Raw genomic sequence first — 22,252 nt, forward strand, 5'->3', positions numbered from 1 at the left:
ACGCAGAGCGTTGATGAGACGAACTCAACAGTTGCGTCTGCTGAACGCGGCCATATTGGCGACATTGGCTAATTGGGAGCGAACGGCGCGATTGATCGGTCGTGGAAGCGACGTGTGACGTCACGACGCTTCTTGTCCATCTCGCTCCGCGCTCGTATCTTTGGTTTTTCGGAACGCCGGAGCGCCGCGTGTGTCATGTGGGTCATGTGTCCACGCACGGCGCGCATGGTTTCGCGAAGGTTCGATTTGTGCTGTCATTAGCATTGTAATTAGTTATTATTAGCACTTTGGACATTCCTTACTTTCAGGAGAAACACGAAAAAGCCTTGTAAATGATGTCACAACGGTGCGAAAATAATTAAGAATAAAAGTTAATAAAAGTTTGAAAGACTAATTTAGGAACCGACGAAGAACCATGTCGAATTGTACAAGTAAATATTGACATACAGTACGAATTCGTTGTCTTTCATTCTTGTATTTAATAATGAATGTCTTCCAGAGTTGTGCACGCCGCTTCCTAAAAGTCAGACTAGTCATATTAAGATCTGCGAGAACACTCAGCAGTATGTCATTGATTTTTTGCAAAACCTGTTGCCACCGTCCGACCGTAAATCTATTCCAGACGAGCTGCGAAAGGTATATAATACAATACATATAACGCAAGTGAAATATTCTTTCAATGGAAATATAATTATTGATTAACTGGGATGTTGCTTTTTTTCAGACCTTCATATTTAATAAGATTCGATCGAAGCGCAAGCAGAAAGTGGAGAGAGGCAAGTTCTTCTCCGCCAGGAAGAGACTACGCCTTGGTCTGGGCAGGGTCGGCAACAGGAATCAGATCAAGTATTCCGATCTTCTGCCCTTGAATCAATTGTGGCTGCAGTACATGCGAGAAGCGCTCGGCGTTGAATCGTTCACCAGTATACCGAAAAATCCTAGCAGTCCAAATTGGGAGAATGTAAACTTGCAGTTGATGAAAGCAGACTTCCACGGTGCCAGAATCTCCATCGATAGATCAAGATGCCCCAGTCTGGTGGGAGTCACGGGAATCGTCATACAGGATACGAGGAACACCTTTAGGGTTTGCGGGACGGACAATGTTATTCGAAGTAAGGGATATGCTAGGGTACTTTGTCAATCTTTTTCCCCATATAGATCATAACGCATATATGCACTTGCTGCTTTTATATATATTGACAATAAATTTCTTGCAAAAGCTCATACATATATACTTTTGTATTATTAATATCTTTTCAAACTGTTTTCAGCGATACCAAAGGACGTGGTTAAGATTAATATTTACTTGGATGATGGTGTGATATTAAAAGCGTTTGGAAGGGAGCTCTCTATAAGGCCTGCAGAACGAGCGGTTAAAAAATTTAAGAATAGTTCAATTATGCTGTTGTGATAAATATTTAATATAATAATATTGATAGAATTGATACCATCCCGAGATTTACAAATCAGCGCTAAATCTCAAAGAAATTGTGTTGCGAAGGAAAGTAAAAAATATGACAAAATAAATGAGTATACATAGATAATGTAATTAATGTGATTAATTCTATGGTGAACCTTTTGCTGAAATTACTTTAATTTCGTATAGATGTTAAGAGTTATTTTATTTCTTTATATCTTTCAGCATTCCTTTGCAGATTATTATCGTAGGATATTACAATTACAGGATTGGTAATGTAATATTTACTACTTACATGGTATTTATATATAGTCGTATATATAATATAGCGTTATATTTATATATAATGTATGTATGTGTAAATCTCTTCGTGTCGTGTGTTCATATGGAAAGGTGTGCATAACTATTGAACAATAATGTATTCATTTTGGAAGTGTGTCCACCCATGTTCCATTAAAACCACAGTGGTCAAACATGACACTGATACAATGATAATCATTTTCAATTAGTACAACAACTATATTTGTTAATCAATCTCTACAATTTCATTGGCTAAAGTTAGATCAAAGTGAAACAGTACCAGGGCATGTTACTGACCTCCTCCTCCCCCCTCTCTCTCTTTCTCTCTCCTCTCGACATAACGATTTTAATATGTAATATATACAGCTAGATCACTGCAAGATCAACTGTGGAGTACCAAAAAAGACGAAAGTACCGCGCGATAGAGAGGACGATAGTAAACGAGAGACGAACAAACTAACTTCGCTCCTTTACTTATTACGTAATACAAATATTTTACTTGGGCATAGTAGTAACGTGACCTGTTCGTCGGTACACACTTTCGCTCTTCGCGCGCTTTAAAATAAAGAGACTACACATAACTATAACCCGTTACATCTTGAGATGTAATAAAAAGAAAAACGAGATATCACTAATTGTAAGTGACACAAGATTACGCAGCATGGCAGCTTACATTTAGGAATGTTAAAGGATGTACTACAAAATTAATCTGTTTTTTTTTCCTTGGTTGCTTGTCGTACTTGATACATAAATTGGGTTCTGACGTAGCACTTTATACATGCATAAATATTTCAAAAGAGAAAAGAAACACAAGTGTTTAACAAAACATGGCTCTATCGCTTTTCCAGAGATGCTGCGATCTAATTTATCTTAATACTTGCATAATTTAGGCGTAGTTCGTAACAAGCTATATAAATGATTAACGATCAATAACTTCGAATAAAGACATTATGCACACACATTATAGGTGAAACGAGTAGAAAATATTACCAAAATTATGTATGGTATGAACGCATGTGACAATGACGATCGTGCTGGACTTTGTTATCAAATTATCTTTAATGTATTCCTCGAACTCTAAGCTGTCTGTAATCATCTTCCTGCGCAATTAGTAACGAAAGGTTAAAAGCATGATACATGATGCAGTTCGGGCAAAAGAACTCGGGCAAAACTACTTTATGTACTACGGTACGTTAATGAGACAATAAGATCTCGCAATTTCGAGTATCTACAATTTATTTTAATGGATTCGTTCATTTACGCAAATCAAGCTAACTCGGCGAACACGTAGCTTCGCATTATGTTCAAGCAAATGTACATACAGGATAGATCTAGAACGATGTATATATGTTGTTATAGATAACGCCAACATATCCTGAGATGCCTACAGTTTTTTCCCATCTTGATCTCGTCGTTATAATACTGATATAACGATACGCGATCTACCCCAATCTAAAAGATACTCTTATTACATTTCAATTTTGCGAGGGCTCTGTAATTTTCACTGTGGTTTATCACACGCTAGAATGTTTCGAGGATGTATATCTCGTACGGTGCCAACATTTTTCGAAGGTTAAGAAAAAAAAAGAAGGAACGGACTCTTCCAAAATATGTTTTACACATGTGGTGAGAAAAATTGAAAGAAATTTCGCTCGAAAAGCAAGCACTGGATGACCTGTACAGAAATATACGATGTATACTGTGATCTACAGTTGATTTTGCTTCCGAATTACATGACATTGCCCGAAAAAGCTTGCTTTCTGTTAGTAGCCAAAAGAAAGGCACGTAGACGCACACGTATATATATATATATGTGCCAGTAAAAGACAGGGAAATTATACTTTGCTTCCACACAACGCACGTATATTTTTTTACTGACTGTGCAACGATAATTTAATAGAAAAATCTCGGTAAACCGTATTTAAAAAAAAAATAATTTTTTTTCGTTTCGTACTTTTTTTAAATAATATAAATTTTCTTAATAATATGCTTTTCGCGCAAAATCCGCATTGAACAGCTATTTAAACCGTGAAATATAATTGCTTGCTCGACGTTTCCCCTATAAATTACAGATTCACATTTAGGTAGCGTGTGATAGCGTATTAATGTCATTTCGCAATGCATTTCGCTATTCGTTACACTATTATCATGATCTAAATCGTGGCAATTCATCGTTTCTAATGATATTCATTCGTATTCGCTTTGACGATATTAAGCTAACAAAACAATCTCATTCTACCTAAACTTTATAGAAAAGTAGACTTTGTTGATCTGTCTCCTTAAATGTATCTCACATACCGTAACCTTGGTAGGCTGCGGTGGACGCGTACACTTGTGCCGGTGCACCGTATACGGTTTGAGGCGCGTAGCCGGGTGCCATCATTCCTGGCCCTGCAGTCAGCATTAGCTGAGGTTCCGCTATAGCGATCATGCAACAGAAACAAATATATCAACAATGGGAAACAATGCACGGCTTCGCGCAACAATAAGACTCGCTAAAAAAAACATATTGAAGAGATCACTTACGCATAATCATAGGCTTGTGTTCCTGATGATCAGTTTCTTCGATACGTCGGCTTTCGGCCTCTTCTAATTTATCGACCTATCAACATATTTAAAGATTATGAATACTCTGCCAGCGGTATAAAGGTACAAAGAAGATTTATAAATGTTCTTTTACAAATATTCTTTTTTTTTTACCTTAGTGATATATTCCCGTGCGACTTGTATAAGATACGGCATTGCGAAATGTAAAATGCGATGTCTCCATGCGAGCTCCAAGATGACGTCCGGATGAAGTAAATCGTAACAATGAAATAGGCATGCTGCGAAACAGTCCTTAGAGCCTCTCTCCAAGAACCACTCGAGTAATTCTTCGGCGACTTCAGCATTCCGGGATTCCGCCGCATATTCCATAGCATCCCTGTTATCGATTAGTGATTAATAAGATTCGCACACAAGCATTTATCATAAATGATTTAAATAACGTGAAGCGTTACCTGAACAATCGATCCTTCTTGCAAAGTTCTACGGACTGCTTCCATCTGTTATTTCCCTTGTACAGATAGGCGGCGATTCTCCTGAACTCGATCAATTCATGTTTCTCAAGTTGCTGCGCTAACGCGATATTATCAAAATTATCGAACGCGTCGATCGATGTTCGAAGACCTTGGTAATCTTCTTCGTCAATCAGCAAGCCGTTTAAGGCTTCGTTAATAGCTTTGTTGTTGAGAGCTTGAACCGATCTCAAGTACGGTTTCACCAATTGCAGATGGCCGGTTCGCGTGAAATACGCCACCGATCTAGTGTGATCCATGCGCGGAGCAAGTACGAGCAATATATCGTTCAGAAGTAGGGGTTTGAATTCCACGTAAAATTGTATAGCCTTGTAGTAGAGCTCGACGTTTGCGACTTTAGTGATTACGTCTTTGAAGTGGCCCTCTCGCCAAGCTTCGGTAGGATGTTGCATCATCGCGAGGACCGCGTTGTCATATTCCTCGTACTTGTCATACAGGAACACCAGCTCGGCCCACAAATGGGCCTGTTCCGCTGCGCGTAGCACCTACAAATCAATCGTTTTCGTTAATTAACCTTTTAAATAACCTGAAATAAATCTGCTGCGAATTTAATTTTCGTATTGATTCAAGACGGCAACCCACCTTCGGTATATTGACGCGCGACCAGAAGAGTTCCAAATGTTCCCTCATTCGTTGAGGCTTGTATTTACTATAGAGGATAGCTAGTTCGGTAAACATTCCCATGTGAGCCCGTTCTAGTCCTAAAGCAGCTTCCAAGAGGTTGATGAGCTCTTCGAAATGCCCGCGATCTTGGTAGTAATTGATCAAATCCTCGAGTTCGTCCGCGTGTACAACTATGTGGAGACCGCACATTTGAGCTAAGCGAAATTCGCCGCTGTCCACACAGGCGAAACAAACTTCCTTCCAGGTGCGCGTCGAGTTGGCTTTGCGCGCGCTATCGACGGCACCTTGAAATTCTTTCAGATGGACCAGCGTTATAGCTAGACGCGCAAAGTTCGATACATTGTTGTAAAGGAGCTTCGCAGCGTCATACATCTTATCGTCGAAACATCTATCGCCAATCTGTAAAAGAAATAATACGTTCGTAGGAATCGAGTTGCGCTCGCAAACGCACAGGCGAACGACTTCTTACCTTCTGTATGTCGGCGTGATTAGGGCCAGATATAAATTCCTCGAGATCCGCGAGCCTGTTGGTCCGCGCGTACGCGTATATCAATTCGCTCTCGATGAAGGATTCGCGTGCTTTCTTGCGGGCCATTGCGAGATAGCGTACCAAGTCTTCCCAATGCGAAGTCCGATGCGCGGTTTCCACCACGTCCACGTACGCGGACGGATCGTCCGCTTTGATAAAGCTGTCGATTGCCTCTTTAACCAGACCTTGCTGCAGTTGAGCCCTGGCGAGCTGCGACCATACCGGCGGCTCGTTGCATCTGCGAAACAGTCCATTTAAGTAAAGTATACAAAACAAAACACGGAATATATATGCCATACCTTTCTGCAAATTCATAAGCTCTGTCCAAGTTGCCGACTTGTTCAATTAGAACCTGGATGGCCGATGTGTTGACGTCAAACTTTTTGAAGATCGCGAAAGCCTCCTCGTAAAGTTCGTTGTTAATAGCAATGTTGGCAATGTCCGGAGCGTCGTAATTGTCCAAGCGATTAATATATTCCATGACGCGCGTACGATCGGCCTTGATGGCCGTTAGTATCAAGAGATTCTGCAGGTTACGATGATCGCTGAACACGCTGCTGTCCAGTACTATCTTCTCGAGAAGCTCGATCAGCTCGTTAGGCAAGTCGGCTGTCATGAAAGCCTTGACGGTAACCGATATATCTTCGGGATCTTGCGTCTCGGATAACGCCGTCTGAACAACCTGATCGATCAACGGTCGCTTGTAAGGATTGCTCTCTAACAGTACTTCCGCCCAAAGATCGGGATCTCTACGTCTCACCAAATATCTGGCCTCGCTCTTGAACAGGCTGTTCTCGTTGCACACGCTTATCAGCTCGCGGTCGCACTGGCCACGCTCGTACGCGATGCAAGCTAAATGGGGATCGCGCTTCTCGCAATACTTGCCGACAACTCTACTGTCGTAGAATTGATTTTCCTTGAGAAATCTTTCGGGATTATTATTGCTGTCGATGTAAATCTTGGCCAGCGCGTTGTGCGTAGCCGGCTCCACGCAGCCCTCGTGAACGCGAGATTCCAACCACGGTAGCAACAGCTTCAGCCGATTTCTCTTTTCCACCTCCTCGACCAGTTCGTCGGTGGAGAATTGTCCGCGCACCACCAGGATCAGATTCTTAATGATATCTTCCGAGCAGTCAACGTCCAGTAGACCACCCACGACCACCGGGAGACGCGACGGATTTACCTTCTGGACGTATATCTCGATGTACTTTTGTAAGTTATTGCGATAAAGATAGAGAACGAGATCGTGAACGAAGTCGAATCGATCGCACACGATTATCAAAGGCAATTGATCGGACAGCTTTGCTTCCTTCAGGAAATTCTTTACGCGCTCCGGATTGTAACAGTTGCTCTCCCGACATATACGCTCCACCTCCTTGATCTGGCCAGTCTTGCACGCCGCCTGGATGTACTTGAAATGTACCTCTTGATCCTGACTGAAATTCACGATAGACCCCAAAAAGTAAAACAGGCCCTCGTAAGACTTGAAACTTTCAAAGAGATCTATCAGTGCTTTAGTGGTTAATTGCTCGTGATACTTGGTCGCGATTTGTATGCAAATTTGCAAGTTCTGCCGTATGTTGGCCGTTAACATGGCTTTCAAACATTCGAGGGAGTCTTCTACGGACAAAGTGCCGAAGAAACCTACGAGCCAATCGGGCGAGAGCAGATGCGTATGTACTACCGCTCTCTTGATGTCATATAGATCTGTGTAGTGCTCGAGAGCGCGTTGCAACAGGCCAGCCTTCTCGCACAATTGCGCGACGTGAGCTCTGTCGTAATGGGTAAACATTTGATTGCCCAATATAGCGTCAGCCACTTGCGGGGCGGACATTAAATTCATCTCTAAGAGACGGGTCTGTAAGGCACCCTCGCTTGGCCGATTGTTCTTGAGCGCGTCCAGCAGGAACGCCGTACATTGCTGCACCATGTTCTGCTCCATAAATATATCGACGATCTGATTGATGTCGGCCAACGGTTCGTCGTCCTGAACCAGCATCTGCGCGAATGCCACACCCTGATCGGGATTAATCCTCATGACATTTCGCAGGAGGAATATATAGTCGGGCGTGTATGAGACTTTCTTGGCATACAAGACGATCTTCTGAAATTGGCCGGTCTCCGCGAAGCATTGGATGACCTTGTTGGGGACGTTAGCTCTCAAATAAACGCTAAGCGCCAACGTAGGATCCGCTTGCTTCACTAGATCTCCCAACTCCTCGCTGCATTCCAGTTTGTCCTCCTTCAACCACTTTTCCAGCAGCTGCTTACGTCCCTGAACCAACACCGGTCGACACAGCTCCAACGATTCGTACTTGTTCAGCTGTCCCTGATCCAGAAGAATTCCGAAATATTGTAAAAGAGGCGACGTTTGACCCTGAGTAGCAGGGACCTGTTGAAATCGTTGGATAGTCGCGGGCGTTCTGAGTATTCCTTTGGGAGCGTTAGCCGCGACCTTTGCCGCCTCCGCGTACTGACCATTCTGGAAGAGCATATTGAATTTTCTTACGAACAAATCCTCCGCGCCCGACAGATTGTTTCTCACGGCCATTCTCAGCGCCAATTCCGAATTCTGCAACACTCCGTTGATGTACGGGATTATGTTCTCCTCGTCCACGGAGACGGACAAGACCTGACCCTTCCGATTCACTCCTATTATACCGCCGGATGCCTCGTGCGGAGCGGTGACGAAGATCGTCTCTCCCGAGATACGATTCATAAATATACAGGTCGCGGACTCGATATCGTACATATGTATATAACCGTATTTCGTGATTAAATATATGACGTCGTACTTGGAGCTAACTTGCATAGCGACGGGAAAATCGTTTCCGGCCTCGGGTGGAAAGAACACGTCCACCGCTTTTTTGGGGAACGGATGGTTACCGGTGGGCGGCTGGCCCACTTCGATGATGTGAAGCTTCGCGCCTTGAACCGTTCTAACGGCGAAACAGAACAGATTGCTGGCCTCCGCGTTTCCCTCCATCTTGAACTGCGCGAAGGAGGCGGCGTGTCCCTCGATCGGTTGCGAACATTTCCGTTCTACCGAGTAAAGCTGCATGGCGCCGACCACTCTGTTATGTTGCGCCGAGATACCGATCAACAACAGCCACGTCTGCTTCGGATCTGTTCTGTAATTGATAATCTGGCAGCCGTTTAACGACGAATGACGTTCGAACATCTTATTTGGCGTCGAATCGCCCTCCATGGACCAGTGATACACCGCAGTCTCTGTTACTAACGCTAGCGTGTTCAGCGATATCCATTTCCAAAAGACCACGTCTTCCGTCATTGTGTGAGCCTTCATCTTCGACTTCATCTCAATGTTGAAGATCTGAAGCGTCTTCATAGCTAGTCAAATAGAAGGAAATATCTTTCTTAGTAACCCTCACGTTCTTCGCGCGCGTTTTCCCTAAATATTCTCACTTGTTACAAAATCACCGTCTTACACTGAGGCTCGCTTTAGGAAAAAGCGTGCAACAGATCGCAATATTGCTCTCTGAACTACGAATAAAGCAGAATCAGTCTCACGAGTGTTTCTATGTCTATTTTCTACCGTTGAACGCTTTTTCCCGAAACTGCGCACTCGCACATACGTATACGCATACCTTTAAGAGCGATGACTTTACTAGCGGGATTCATAATTGCGGAATCGGCGGATATCGGTCTTCTGATAGGATTGGCGGAATCGTTCATGTCAATGATTACTACCTGGGCGGTATCGCCAACCTTCTCCCTAACGCAAATGAATTTGTCAGACTCCATGGTGAGGGTGTTGAAGCTGACATTGCTGGCGTTGATCCCCACAGCCGTAAGCTACAAAAATAAAAGACATAGATAGCCTTGTGTCCTTCAAACTCGTGTCCTTCATTTATCTTATCAGGGATACAACACGATTTGAGTACGTGGTTTAAGGTCGGTTTAAGGTATTATTGTCAACTCTATTGACGATAAGTTTCTTATAACAATTCAAAAGCATACTCTTCAACAACAGTTTGAGTTTAATGTCGGTTACAGGCTGCACGCTACTGTCAATACTCGGAAAATTGAGCGGCAGAATGTTAACGAAATTAATTTAAAAACAAAAGCGACGTTCCAGCAACAATATAAATGTTATCGCAACGGCCATATGTTGCCGAAATAAAGCCTGTCTCAAGATTGCGACATGCAAAGTGCGAGTAAATAGAGCGGTTTCCATCGTCCCCGGCGACGAGTGTCTACGTGTGGACGACGTGAGATGGTGCGAAGGCATTTCTTTCCGTCTTCGATGTCCGAACGGTGACGTCGGGCTAAAGGAATGCGTGAAAAACATCCGATAAGGTGGAACGGTTTCGGCAAAAGCGGAAACGAGGGGCGTATGCGCCGACGATAGCGTCTGCTCGTCGGTGGGGAAAAAGACGAGGCAGAGCACACGAGCGGAGAGCTCCGTGCGCTCCGGATCCGTTCGTCCGTGGCACGCGATATCGCGTCAATTCCCAGACGGATAATCGACGGATAACCTGCGCCACGAAATCCGTGCCGCGAGGACTCGGCGAGGCGAGTCGGCGGAGTCGGGTGTGTAACGTCATCGGGTCTCGCGCGCGAGGAGGCAGGGGGAGGGGCAGAGAGACGTTGCAACTGTCAAAGTAACGTCAGCCCCGAAATGTTGCACTTCCGTTCCGGGGGGGAGAGACGGGTCGGCGAGAGTAAATCGTCGATACACATCGACGGATGCTCGCGAGAGACAGAGATGGTGGAATAGGGGGGCTGGGAGAGGGAGGGAGGGTGGGAGAGAGAGAGATGCGGGGGCAGAGAAAATGTCCGGTGCTTCGGAGAGAAAGGCCGACGTGGTAAATGCCAAACGACGGGCGCGCGGGGCCCCCTCCTCGCCCCCCCGGGATCCCGCGGCAGGACGACGACGACGACGTACCTGCAGGTGTTCCTGGAACCTTATGGGTAGTAGCTGCGTCATTTTCGCCTCGGTGCTCGGTGGCGAGTCGCCTTGGAGAGGTTCCCAGCCGCTGCTGACCGCCGCGTGCGGACTTGGCCCCCGTGCGAGCGCGTCTGGATCCACACCGACGTCGTCCTCTTCCCTGCTTACGGATCTCTACTCTCGGCTCCCCGGCTCCCGGTCTCTCGTCTGTCGTCGTGTGCGCGCCTCTCCGTTCCCCCCGAGATCACTCGGCATCAATTCGTCGAAGCGCGAAACCGACTGACGGCGAGCGAGGAGGTAACGTCGCGACACTCGCTACTCGCCGCTGACACCCATCATGGCCGCCAACGCCGCCCCTCTATCTCGAAATAGTTCCCGCGTATGAGGGTCCCCCGCGGGGGAAACGTCGCCGCCGCACAAAGGAACGTTCCGCCGCGCGCGCCGAGAGGTCGACGATCACGATCGTCGAGTGATAACGGGTCGTCGCCGGGCGATCTTCTCCGTCGGCCGATCAGCGCCGACGGTCGCTCGCGATGACGTTAGCGAACAGAGAGAGAGAAAGAGAGAGACACGGCACGAGCGCCCCGAGCCCCGACACCAGCGGAAGAATACAAGCAACGATTTGACACGATTGGACTCGGTGGCGGATCTCTCGCGCATCACCCCCACCCCTCGCCCTCCACCTGCCACGAGTGAGACCGCAACGGCGCACGAGTGCGTAACGTACTTCCACGCAGTCGATTACGAATCATCCCCCCCTCTCCCCCTTCATCCTCTTCCACGCGCGCGTGTTCCCTCTCTAATTAAAATACTTTTTCCCTATAAATCCCGAAGGTTATCGCGACGCCTCCGCGCGACACGAGGACGGCGATTAGGACGCAAGGCAGGGATATACAGAGATCGGATTGAGTTTGTTTAAAAGTACGCTTTATTCTCCAGCAGTAGCATCAGCGCCGATTCCTTAAAGTCTACAAAAGTAATTTGGAAACTGCTCGCACAACTGCTACAGAATGCAGCGCGTTCGTCCGGTGTTGACAAAATAAAAAGAGAGAAGAAAAGTATCTTCAGTCGAACAAGCCGAAGCCCATGTCGTCGTCCTCGGATTCAGATTCTTCCTTAGCCGGTTTCTTTTCCTCTGTTGAAACAAAAATTATTCGTCTCATTCATTTGGTATCACTGTAAGGACCTTGAATATGTTTCGCTTTAAATTGCGAGTTAGAATTAGACTTTCTAGGATCAGAAGTCAATTGACAAACCCACCTTTCTTCTCTTCGACCGGAGCCGCCGCGCCAGCGGGAGCTGCAGGGACACCAGCAGCAGCCGCACCTCCAACTGGCATAGACGATAACTTCTCCCTGCCTGAAATCACAAAAAAAAAGATATTTAATTCAATTCAGGGTGACGCATAGCTCGACTCGTAGACGACGTTCGATCTCTGCCTTTCGTCCCTTCGCGTGTACTTCAATTTTGTAAGAAATTGGATCAGAAAGTAGAAAGTCAGGAGTAAAAGAATTGCGAAGTGAAGGTAATTGATTTCAGGAGCCCACGTTTCATTCCACAAGCTCGGTTCGGTTCGCGCAGAGACGGGGAATGTTTTTAACAAGCGTTTTAAAAAAACGCATTGACGTACCCTGCGTGATCAGTTCGTCTATCGGTTTTCCATTCAGGTCGGTGATGACCTTCTTCAGCTTCTCGGCGTCGGCTTCGATACCCACCGACGACAGGATCTTTTCGATGTCATTCTGGCTTGGCGAGGCCTTGCCTCCCAAAGCAGCCAGCATGTAAGCGGCCACGTAACGCATTCTGCAAAACGACACATTAAAATTACATACCGATTCGGCACAGTGCAATTATTCTAAATGCTAACTGCTAATTTCAGTTAGGATATGCCATCACGGTCACTCAGTCGAAAGATGGTGAAATCGATGATCATCACGTAATAAGGTGTTCTACAAACGTGCGTGATACGTTTGTTTTGTACATACAAGAACTATAATACTATAAATATCATTCGCGTGATCGGAGCGTGACAATTAACTGTATCTGTATCTCAGAAATTGATATATATATTTATACCGGGCCATAACCTAACTTATCGCGCTTGATGCGAGAACGCGCGTTCTATCAAGTCGATTTTCCATCCAAGTGCTTTACATTACTATTTCGGAGATGCGTTACCTTTCGCGGTACAGCGGACGTTGAGACTCACGGAAAAGGGAGAAACGATATATCGTTCCCGAATCACGTTTCGAACGTTTGCACTGTCTCGCGTGGAAACGTGACGCGCGCGCGGAATCCGACGACGCGACAAGTTGCAAAGCGCGATCGAACAAGAACGCGGGATTGTCGCGAGCCGTCGATATTCGGACGACTCGGAATGCGGAATATTATTCCTCGCGGAAGCGTAACTCGGCTATACACGTACCTTTAAGTCTTAAACGACACGAAACGTGAACCCCGCCGAAACGATGCCGAAACGTGCACACGAGCTGGGCACCGGAAGAAAGAATCGGAGAGGACGGAGAGAAGAGAAACCGGGAGAAATTGACGTGACGAAATGACGGCAGATGGAGGGACTCGCGGGTCTCCCGGTCGCGCCCTCTCGCGAACGCTCGTTTCATCGTCGATAACATAACTATCTACGTTACCGTTCTATGCTACGTATACACGATTGTCTGGTTCTGTTCCGTGCTGCGTCCATATAAAGTGTAATGGCGCAACATTATAAAAACAATAACTAAAAATTAGAATAACTTGAGCCTAAAAAATACATTTGTAAAATATAAAGAAATCGTCAATGTTTTTCATTTTAATAATATACGTTTGTATGCAAAACATATCCCAAATAAATATGACGCTATTGCGGTTTGACAGAAAGATATACTTACATTTCTATAATAGTTTACGAATAGAAGAAGCCTTGATTAACTTTGAATTAATTTTTCTATGCAAATTATATATTTTCATTTACAGATCAAACTAGGTCCTCGATCGCTCCCTTCGGTTACAATCGACGGTTTTTCTTCTCTTTGCATTTTATATATATTTTATAAATATATTATAATGCAATTAGAATTAATTGAAATTGCTTATATACGTATATAGCTTACAAAATATTTTATTAACGTGGAAGGGGATCGTGCAAGAGAGCATCGTGCATCAGAACACCAAGAGCAATTCTAGCTAAAGAGAAATGTGCATTTATTTATTTTCTTCCATCTATCTTTCATTTCTGTATATTCATCGATTTTACACACACAATATTAGTATATCGAATCTTTAACGATTAAAAAAAAGAGAAACAATCACAATTATACGATACATCTATCGATATATACATATATATTTTCGACATCGTTCTACGACAAAGTTTTAATTTTACATCGATCGACTGTATGCTTGTCGGGTGAAAGAAAAAGAAAAACGTCCCTCGATCCTAATATTTAGCCGTTTCGTCGCGCATCTAACTTCGTCGCGGAGTGACGCGGAGAAACTACGAGGGAGGCAAAGATTAATATAGCGTCTACGCGAATAATTCGCGATACAATATGCGAAGAACCGAGAAATATAAGAACATATGTTTCCAGGGTATATGGGTATATCGAACACACGTTTCGCCTGAGAACCTAAGACATATATCCCTTCGTCGTTTGCGTCGCGATCGCTGGGATTAAAACAGAGCAAACGCTCTCCCGGGCCTCGAGGGTGGTTCCGTCATCGACTCCTCTTGGTCGCCCTGGTCGTTTTGCATCGACAGCTGCGTCAGCTTGCTAGTCAGCGCGGGATTCGTCTGCATCATCCGGAGTAGCACATCCGCCGACACCCTGCAATCAAGTTATTTCTCACGTCCGGTGAAATTTCCTGCGATTTTGATGATTTTGATGCCGCAACAGGAGAGTCCACACGACGGTCACCCCGACCAAACTCCAATTTAACTTAATTAATCAACGATCAAGTGAACCAGCGAAAGAATACTTCTAATCTAATCTTCCTTTCCATTTTATATTATATATAAACGAGCAATTAATAATCTGATATTGTCCACACAAAATCCTGCAGGCTCTACTTAGTAATTTAACTTAATAGCAGCTTTTATACAATCAAAGTCGCCCCCACAACTGATGAATCATAGAATCTCTCAGACGCTTATCTTTTTCTTTTTATTCATGTCCAATAAGTTCTGTATCATTATTGACGCTTTGCCTATAGCGAAACTATACACGGAAATTCCCTCATAATTTAATTCAACGCAAAACGTTCCCAATTTCATATTTTTCTTTTACTTTATTGTTTGTAGAGTGCCATTGCAGTTGAGATACTCACGCGCGCGGGAGGTTCCTCAGAGCTGACAACAAGTCTTTCTCGCGCCCGTTGAAATTCGGGGCCTCCGCGAGGCTGTCTCTCTTCCCGAACCCGATCGCCGTCGAGATGTATTCCGGTTTGAAACCGCGGATCTCCCTCAGCTTCGTCCGGTGCTTGAAGAAAGGGGGATAATTGCGGTCCTTGGACGCCGTGGTCGCTGCAATGAAGTACCCCGCGACGAACATCAACACGATCGCCAATATCGCTCGCATGATTTAATGATTTCCTGGCGCAGAAACAAAGAGACACATCGAACGCGATAATGAACATTCAGATAATGTGCGATAATGCGTAATTACGCGTATTATAATTACGCAAAGGGCGATAGTTTTTTCGCACCAAGTTTACAATCGTCGTTAATACGTTTATGATTGATCAAGCGACACATTTCTTAATTTCCAGTATGAATTTCTTACGAGATCTTGCTAGAATATGTCGGAACGTCGTGTATTGATCCGCACATACATCATCATTGCGCAGATAATCGTATCTTAATTATAATTTGTACTTACTGCGGTACGACAGAAATAGATTATTAATGTTATACACGACATTTAGATATTATTTTTAATTTGCCTGTATCAATATATAGTGTATTAATAGCAATAAGATGATAACTTCTGTTTTCGCTTGGAACGTTCCATTATATAGAAACAAAAGCACTGAATGTTAGATTACTAATAACAAAGAGACATAAATTGCACTGGCTAAGTGGAAATGAATGTGAAAAACAATCTTATAATGATTTCCAAATAGAGAGTAATTAAGTTTCAATGCGAAATACTTCTTGCATTTTCAAAACGTGATCCTTTTATACGAAATAATGATTTAAACGACGATCTTCTCTCGAAAAGTGCTTCACTAGATGTTCAATTGAAATTTATAAAAAATTGCAAGATGACAGTAGGGTGATGGTATTCAAACGCGACAAAAATACGTCTTGAATATGTAAATCGACACATTTCTGATTTTGGTATATTTCTTCCCGCAGGCGAGATCGAGATGTAAGTTTTAGCGATACGCGCTGTGTGCACGTCTCGGTCCCAGATTCCCAATAATCCCAGAGAGAAGAACGTCGACTTGATTCGTGCATGCGTGAGCTGAGGACTGGGCTCTGTGACCATTCCGTGTCGCTTTGTACGAAGCCACCGACGTCGGCGTCGACGGCGGCTAGGACGGCGTCGCCGGCGGCCGCGACGCCGACGAGGCCGCCGAGCGACCGTACTTTCTCGTTAATTTCTTTAATGCGCCCGGCAAATCGACGTTTTATCGTCGCATTGAAATCTCTGCCGATGAGATGGCCGCAATTGCCCGCGTAAGCACCTACGAAGATGCGTGCGAGCCGACGGAGATGCGAAACATACGTCGAAACCGCCGCCGTCGCCGTCGCCACCGCCGTACGTGCGTCGTCTAGCCGCCGATGCGTATGCGAAATTTCCCTGCAGTATCCGACGATCCTTCTCAGGACACTTTTCGTGATGACGGTGCCACGCCCACGCTTTTTACGTAATTTACATCGTGATGAGCCACGTTCGCCGTATGCGACATTTTTTTCCGATGTGAACGTTAGACCCGACTGATAATAAATTAAAAAAGCAGAGGCGTAATTAAATTGCGAGAGAACTGTAATTACCTGAGTGGCCCAATTTTCAAATTACGAGTACGAGGAACTTTTCTATACACAGTAGAAATATCGAGGCATACCCTTTGATAAAAATCCTCTTTATCTTCTCTTGTTTTATTTATACAAAAAATATATATAAGTGTTTATAATGTGTAGGAATAATATGTAGTAATATATGATTTATATTTACAATATGTAATATTATTTCAGTTGAAGCATTATTTCGTCATTTTGACTAGGGAATGATCTAAAACGACGACAGGTATTTCTTTAAGGATAAGAGAGCGTGGAATGCCGGAATATTTCACAAAAAGTTCCAAGAAATGAAGATTAGTAGCTCCTTCAGTTTCCGCATCGCCTCCCGTTTTCATACTGAAAAAAAAGAAGCTTCTCGTTAGTAATATCCATCTCAAGCGATGTTGTATTTTCGCGTCCATGACATTAAGATTATAGTAATCATTCCTACCTCTCCACGGTGACAAACGACAGGACATACGTGCAAAGATATTTCACATAACGATTCATCACAGAAACGTGGAATTGACGGAGAATCGTTTGTATTCCTATGGCAAATACCACAGCGTCAACGGGATCCTGATATCTTTTGCTTAACAGACTTGCTATAATAAACATATAAAATGTTTGTTACATATCACTTAATTTCATTACGGAATATAAAAGTACATATATAATTATACCTGTATGTTTGCAGTAGAATAATTTATTCAACTGCGACGCTGTAAATAAGAAAATGATAATAGCTATATTATCCATCTTTGGTGGCTTAATATAAACTTTATTATGCGGATCACTGATGCCAGCCCAGTCCAATCGCACGCTAAGCTCATGAAGCAATTCGCTTCTCTCCGGTTCCGTTCCATTATTGCTATCTTTTTTCGCTATCTCACATAAAATAGCCCTAAAAAGTGAAAGAAATTAGAACAGAAATCGCAAAACTAAATTAGTTTCCACGTACGTGTTTAATGTTCGAAGTGCCGCTTCCATATGTTTCGCTTCAAATTTGCACGCAGTGTTTAGCTCGTATGCAATTTTTTTCCTGAGTAATTGATAGTGACCTATTTTCAACGTCCACTCGAGTGCCGACGACCACAGTTTGCTGCTGCTGGCGCTTATAGAATTGTGAAGTTTTGTAACGTTACCTGAGGCATACGCGATCCAATATTTTATGATAATGTTGATTATTCTCACTTTAATTGCACGTACTTTTCTAATGCGCCTTGAATTCTTACCTTTAGCGCTGTCTAAAGAATTTAAAGTGGTCTCACAATCTTCTAACAGTGATAGCCACGTTTTGTTCCGTATGCTTTTTTCTATATAATGAACCAAAGCCTCCAGTTCCATGACAACGAAGAAAGAGATAAGCTTGTCCAGCCCCGACAATCCCGGCGTGCCTATTGTTTCTAATATCACCGAGAAAACTTTGTAATTTAAGATCTCATTTTGCGTTTTAATATCATACCACGCTAGAGAATGTTCTATGTACACGGTGGTCCTGAAAAGGTGCATGTGGATTAGAGATGTAGTACAATTATCTCGTAAGAGCAAAATCGAAATATAAATAACGTAATACCGGGGATCGGTGATGCGAATAAGCTCTCTGGCAAGTCTACCCATGAACGTCAAGGAATTATTATCCGTCGAAAACGCATGCTTATCTTCTTGGAACTGTCTCCACGATTTTCCTGGTAACCAGGAAGAGCCTCTACGTTCTTCCTCAACCGCATTGTTTATAATATATGTAATCTAAGGATGGGCATATTTTTAGAGTAGAATGTAGAATGTACGCGCATACGAGAATATTTTTGTGCAACTTATATCTCGAGATCATATAATCATATAATTCTCTCACTTCTTCATGCCATATCTTCAAACTGTTTATGTTAATATAATCCTGAATGTATTGGAAAGATTTTCTATATCCCTCCATAATTGAAGATAAATTATTCAGTTTTTGTAGAAGAGGTGTCTAGGGAAATGTTCACAATAATTATTAGATATATATACATATAATTTTAGAATAAATTAAAAATTTTCATTTATCAAAATTTACCTTGGATTTCTGATCAAAATTGAGGCCGTTCTGTAAAGCCAGGGTAACTTTCTTGACAAGCTCCTGACGTATACCGTCCTCTAAGAGACGATGTGAGTCAACTCTTAAAACTCCTAAAGAAACGCTTCTCAGTGACAAAACACCCTTTGTAAAGACCGACACGGCATACGTTAATTTCGCCATCTATAAAAATATTAGTATTTTCTTTTTAATAAACGTAATTCGTATAATGAGAATTCTTAGTAAAAATACCTGTAATCTTTCAGCCAGTTGTGCATAATCTTTAAGCTTGTCTTTGGGCAATTTAGTAGGAATCTCCTTAAATGAATTCGTTTCAAGATGTACTATCTCTGCTAACAAACCGAACACAGTTTCAGGTATAATTTGCAACACGCGCCTTGCATATCCTTCTAATTCTCTGCTATAATATTGGGATACCGAAGATAAATCCGCACTTCGTGCTTGGTTTACTCTCAGCAATGGAGTTTCCAACGCCGATGCCATCTAAAAATAATATAATGCGTAAAGTATGTAATGCGTGCGTCATATTATTTTTAATTGTATACGTATTTACTTTAAGGAAAAGAGCTTTTAGTTTGATGACGGTCGGCGGATTTCCCTTTATGCTCGCCTGCATTACATCGATAAAAGATTCCATAATATTCCACGCGTAGCAACAATCGGTCACGATATTTAAACTTATCATGATATCTTCAGATATGCTGCCTGTACGCAACATATTGTGTAGAGTCTCACGTGTGTCGGCGAGATATTGTGAAATGTGTAGATTATTTTCTAATTGATGAAATTCTGGGAAGAAAATAAGGTGATATTGATAGCATGATAAAATTGTTTGTATGGACCTAATTTAGATAGAATAAATATCTATCGATTCATGTTTCTTTACCTTGAACTTGTTCCAACGCTTGTAATAATTGTACTATTTTTCGCCCGTCTTCTTGCTTTAACGAATCAATGTGTTTACTTATTTCCATAAACCATGTATAAAGATTTTGGTTTTTATCAATACCATCTAGAGATTTGGCGCCTCCAAAGATTTGTGCAAGATCAGTTATACGCTCAACACATGTCCCTTTCTCTTTCAACCATTTGGCTTCTTTTCCGAGCAGGAGCTAACGTAAAAATAAAAAATGTATCTTAATCCATATAAATATATGTACCGTAACAAGAGAGTGACAAATGATTTTAAACGTACATCTTTATACATCTGTTTAACATCCTGTTCAATTTGAGCAGTGCTTAGCAATAAACGGAGACATTTTACTGTGGTATATTTGCTTTCCATCACGACCAATTGACGTAGAGTACGCAAACGTTTTGAATCTTCTAACGCTATAGTGGGCGTAGCAGTGTGCAGAAGAATCCAGTGTAATGTAACATTGCATTCTCTCACTAACTTCACTAAAGAACCTGTTGCATTTTCATCCATTGTGCCTGCCAGCTGCACCTCTTCGGTCTCTTGCGTTAATTTCTGGAATATTTTTTTTTAAACTGTAGTTTTGTATAACGAGACTATGAAAATTTGTTAAATTTTTACTTACATCCATTTTTGTTCCATACTTTTGCGCAATTCCCTTCACATTTGAATTCTCAAGTGTATTATTCAACGCTGTTCGTGCAGCTTTATATGGTGACCACCAGTCACACAGATTGATCACTGTTCCCATGTAAATACTAATTACCCAATTGTCGGGAAAGAATCTGTCTACTATTTCCCGCATAATGGCAGTTTGCGTATGCAGTACAGTTGGTTTAAATGACAAAATTATGACTAACATCGATGCTTGCGTGGCCACGGCAGTGCTACGATGCTCCGGATGTGGGAACGCAAGAGTCTGATTGTAAATCTCATCCGAACGCAACCGACCAACTACGAGATCCACCAAAAAATCTCGCAAAGGCACTCTCCTGAAAAATGTGTAAAAATGTATTTTTTATTATACGTATATAAAAAAAGTTATTTATTATATTGTAATCTTTGAAGAGTTTAGCTATATATTTTTAACTAATCAATTATATTATCCTTTCTTTTACGTTCGGATTATATTACACACTTGAAATATTCTTCAGGATAATTAGCTGGTCTCTTGGATAACGTCCTCACATATCCCGTTGAACGGAGCAGCATACAAACATCATCCACTCTGGTCGAGGAAGACCGCTGAGCATTGTATCGATAATAGGACACAAGTAATCTTTCACGTATTAATCCCTCAAAGTGATAATCAACCAGCAATAGCATGACACCATACAAGTACACAGCTTCGCACTACACAAAAATTTAATTGCGCTATTTTAATCTATGCATACACTTTATATATTAATACAATCGATTCTCGAATCTGATTCTCAGCCAAGCAAATTGGTGAGTGCACATTTAGTTAAGAAAAAGGAAAATATACCATCAATTGTTTTCCTTCTTCGTTGAACATAATAGAGTCTACTGACTGATGTATATAAACTCCATCCCCCAACTCATCAATGTAAAAATTCAGGTCTGTGACATACTTGTGTATACTCTCGAAAGCCAAGTAGAACCTAGAGAGTATGTCTGAAAAGTTACTTCGGAGCTCCTCGTCGGTTTCTTGGAGTGTCTGGAAAGAATACAGACAATACGTTTATGCATATTTCCCTAGTTTCCAGCAATAACACAATCTCATAAAAATTGCAGGAAGACCATTATTTACCGAGTCGTCTTCTATCTTTTGCTCATAAACACTGGCTGCCTTGAAGTATGCAAAGTCGATTATGATCGATCCGTACTTCTGTATCAGTTGCTTCGAATCCAAGCTGAAAATAAGAAACCAATTAACAAATGCAACGTTTACGTAATATTATAATTCATATAATAACAAATTTTCTACTTGTACAAACTTATGAGATTTACAAATTACAATTAAATCCTATTCGCAATTCATTAAGTAATGAGCTAACGTCCATGTAATGTAAATATTCACCCTGTTAATTATTCAAGAGTAGCAAGATATATCTTTTATCCAAACAAACTGACCTAAAGACCGGTGGTACGTAATCCTTCAATCGCATTAGTTCAGCAATGATAGCATTCCCACGGGATACCAGCCGCAGCAGGTTTTGCCCGCAAACGTTATTGGCCGCCAAAAAGTCGCCCATTCTTTTCTCTTTTAATTCAGGCAGATTTTAACGATCATCTCCCAAACGAAAGCTCATCAACCCTTGGCAGAAGCAACGAGGAGAATGAGATTTGACATCTTTGACATCTGATCCCCTCTAACCTCTCTCAGCTGCGCACAGGAAGTGCTTCGAGGAATCCGTCCTTACCGACCGTCACTCGTT

At 42.6% G+C, this 22,252-nt stretch overlaps 4 protein-coding genes across 7 annotated transcripts in view; 1 reads left to right on the forward strand and 3 right to left on the reverse strand.

The window, feature by feature from the left end:
- The first annotated feature begins 98 nt into the window (after window positions 1–98).
- Pop4 (ribonuclease P/MRP subunit POP4) lies at window positions 99–1,549 on the forward strand. The gene is made up of 4 exons (XM_071787985.1): window positions 99–431; window positions 500–636; window positions 725–1,112; window positions 1,272–1,549. Exons 1-4 carry the CDS (start codon window positions 416–418, stop codon window positions 1,409–1,411), a joined length of 681 nt encoding a protein of 226 aa, XP_071644086.1. The 5' UTR covers window positions 99–415; the 3' UTR covers window positions 1,412–1,549.
- Window positions 1,398–11,581, reverse strand: Chc (clathrin heavy chain). The gene is made up of 9 exons (XM_071787944.1): window positions 10,857–11,581; window positions 9,556–9,763; window positions 6,247–9,298; window positions 5,888–6,185; window positions 5,377–5,817; window positions 4,717–5,279; window positions 4,418–4,640; window positions 4,244–4,319; window positions 1,398–4,135 (listed from the first exon to the last, which is right to left on the reverse strand). Exons 1-9 carry the CDS (start codon window positions 10,896–10,898, stop codon window positions 4,008–4,010), a joined length of 5,031 nt encoding a protein of 1,676 aa, XP_071644045.1. The 5' UTR covers window positions 10,899–11,581; the 3' UTR covers window positions 1,398–4,007.
- Window positions 11,582–11,769: 188 nt separating this feature from the next.
- The window catches only part of Rplp2 (ribosomal protein LP2), a 103,346-nt gene continuing 92,863 nt past the window's right edge, over window positions 11,770–22,252 (reverse strand). The window contains exons 2-5 of one of the 4 annotated variants that reach the window (XM_071787969.1): window positions 13,285–13,339; window positions 12,490–12,662; window positions 12,120–12,218; window positions 11,770–11,994 (exon numbers count right to left, since the gene is read on the reverse strand). In XM_071787969.1, coding sequence (XP_071644070.1) covers window positions 11,924–11,994; window positions 12,120–12,218; window positions 12,490–12,661 — 342 coding nt within the window. In that variant the 5' untranslated portion in view covers window position 12,662; window positions 13,285–13,339 and the 3' untranslated portion in view covers window positions 11,770–11,923. Of the gene's footprint in view, window positions 11,995–12,116; window positions 12,219–12,489; window positions 12,663–13,037; window positions 13,199–13,284; window positions 13,343–22,252 lie in introns of those variants that run through there. The other 3 variants (XM_071787968.1, XM_071787971.1, XM_071787967.1) reach the window with 3 other exon arrangements.
- Strump (WASH complex subunit strump) lies at window positions 16,927–22,210 on the reverse strand. Its single transcript, XM_071787947.1, has 17 exons — window positions 21,948–22,210; window positions 21,625–21,727; window positions 21,340–21,531; window positions 20,992–21,206; window positions 20,479–20,845; window positions 20,133–20,408; window positions 19,824–20,049; window positions 19,491–19,726; window positions 19,169–19,420; window positions 18,917–19,099; window positions 18,716–18,832; window positions 18,437–18,609; window positions 18,096–18,358; window positions 17,822–18,005; window positions 17,544–17,764; window positions 17,312–17,465; window positions 16,927–17,217 (listed from the first exon to the last, which is right to left on the reverse strand). Exons 1-17 carry the CDS (start codon window positions 22,067–22,069, stop codon window positions 17,064–17,066), a joined length of 3,438 nt encoding a protein of 1,145 aa, XP_071644048.1. The 5' UTR covers window positions 22,070–22,210; the 3' UTR covers window positions 16,927–17,063.

The sequence above is a fragment of the Temnothorax longispinosus genome, chromosome 9 (genome assembly GCF_030848805.1).
Source record: "Temnothorax longispinosus isolate EJ_2023e chromosome 9, Tlon_JGU_v1, whole genome shotgun sequence".
Taxonomy (NCBI): Eukaryota; Metazoa; Arthropoda; class Insecta; order Hymenoptera; family Formicidae; genus Temnothorax; species Temnothorax longispinosus.

Coding starts and splice junctions, on each gene's coding strand:
- Pop4 (XM_071787985.1), top strand. Junction 637..724: donor TTCCAGACGAGCTGCGAAAG/GTATATAATACA, acceptor GCTTTTTTTCAG/ACCTTCATATTTAATAAGAT. Junction 1,113..1,271: donor GACGGACAATGTTATTCGAA/GTAAGGGATATG, acceptor AACTGTTTTCAG/CGATACCAAAGGACGTGGTT.
- Chc (XM_071787944.1), bottom strand. CDS start 10,898: ATGACGCAGCTACTACCCATAAGGTTCCAGGAACACCTGCAG. Junction 4,641..4,716: donor AAGAAGGATCGATTGTTCAG/GTAACGCTTCAC, acceptor AATCGATAACAG/GGATGCTATGGAATATGCGG. Junction 4,136..4,243: donor ACACAAGCCTATGATTATGC/GTAAGTGATCTC, acceptor TGATCGCTATAG/CGGAACCTCAGCTAATGCTG.
- Strump (XM_071787947.1), bottom strand. CDS start 22,069: ATGGGCGACTTTTTGGCGGCCAATAACGTTTGCGGGCAAAACCTGCTG. Junction 18,833..18,916: donor ATTTTGATCAGAAATCCAAG/GTAAATTTTGAT, acceptor ACATTTCCCTAG/ACACCTCTTCTACAAAAACT. Junction 17,466..17,543: donor ATTCTACTGCAAACATACAG/GTATAATTATAT, acceptor TGTTTATTATAG/CAAGTCTGTTAAGCAAAAGA.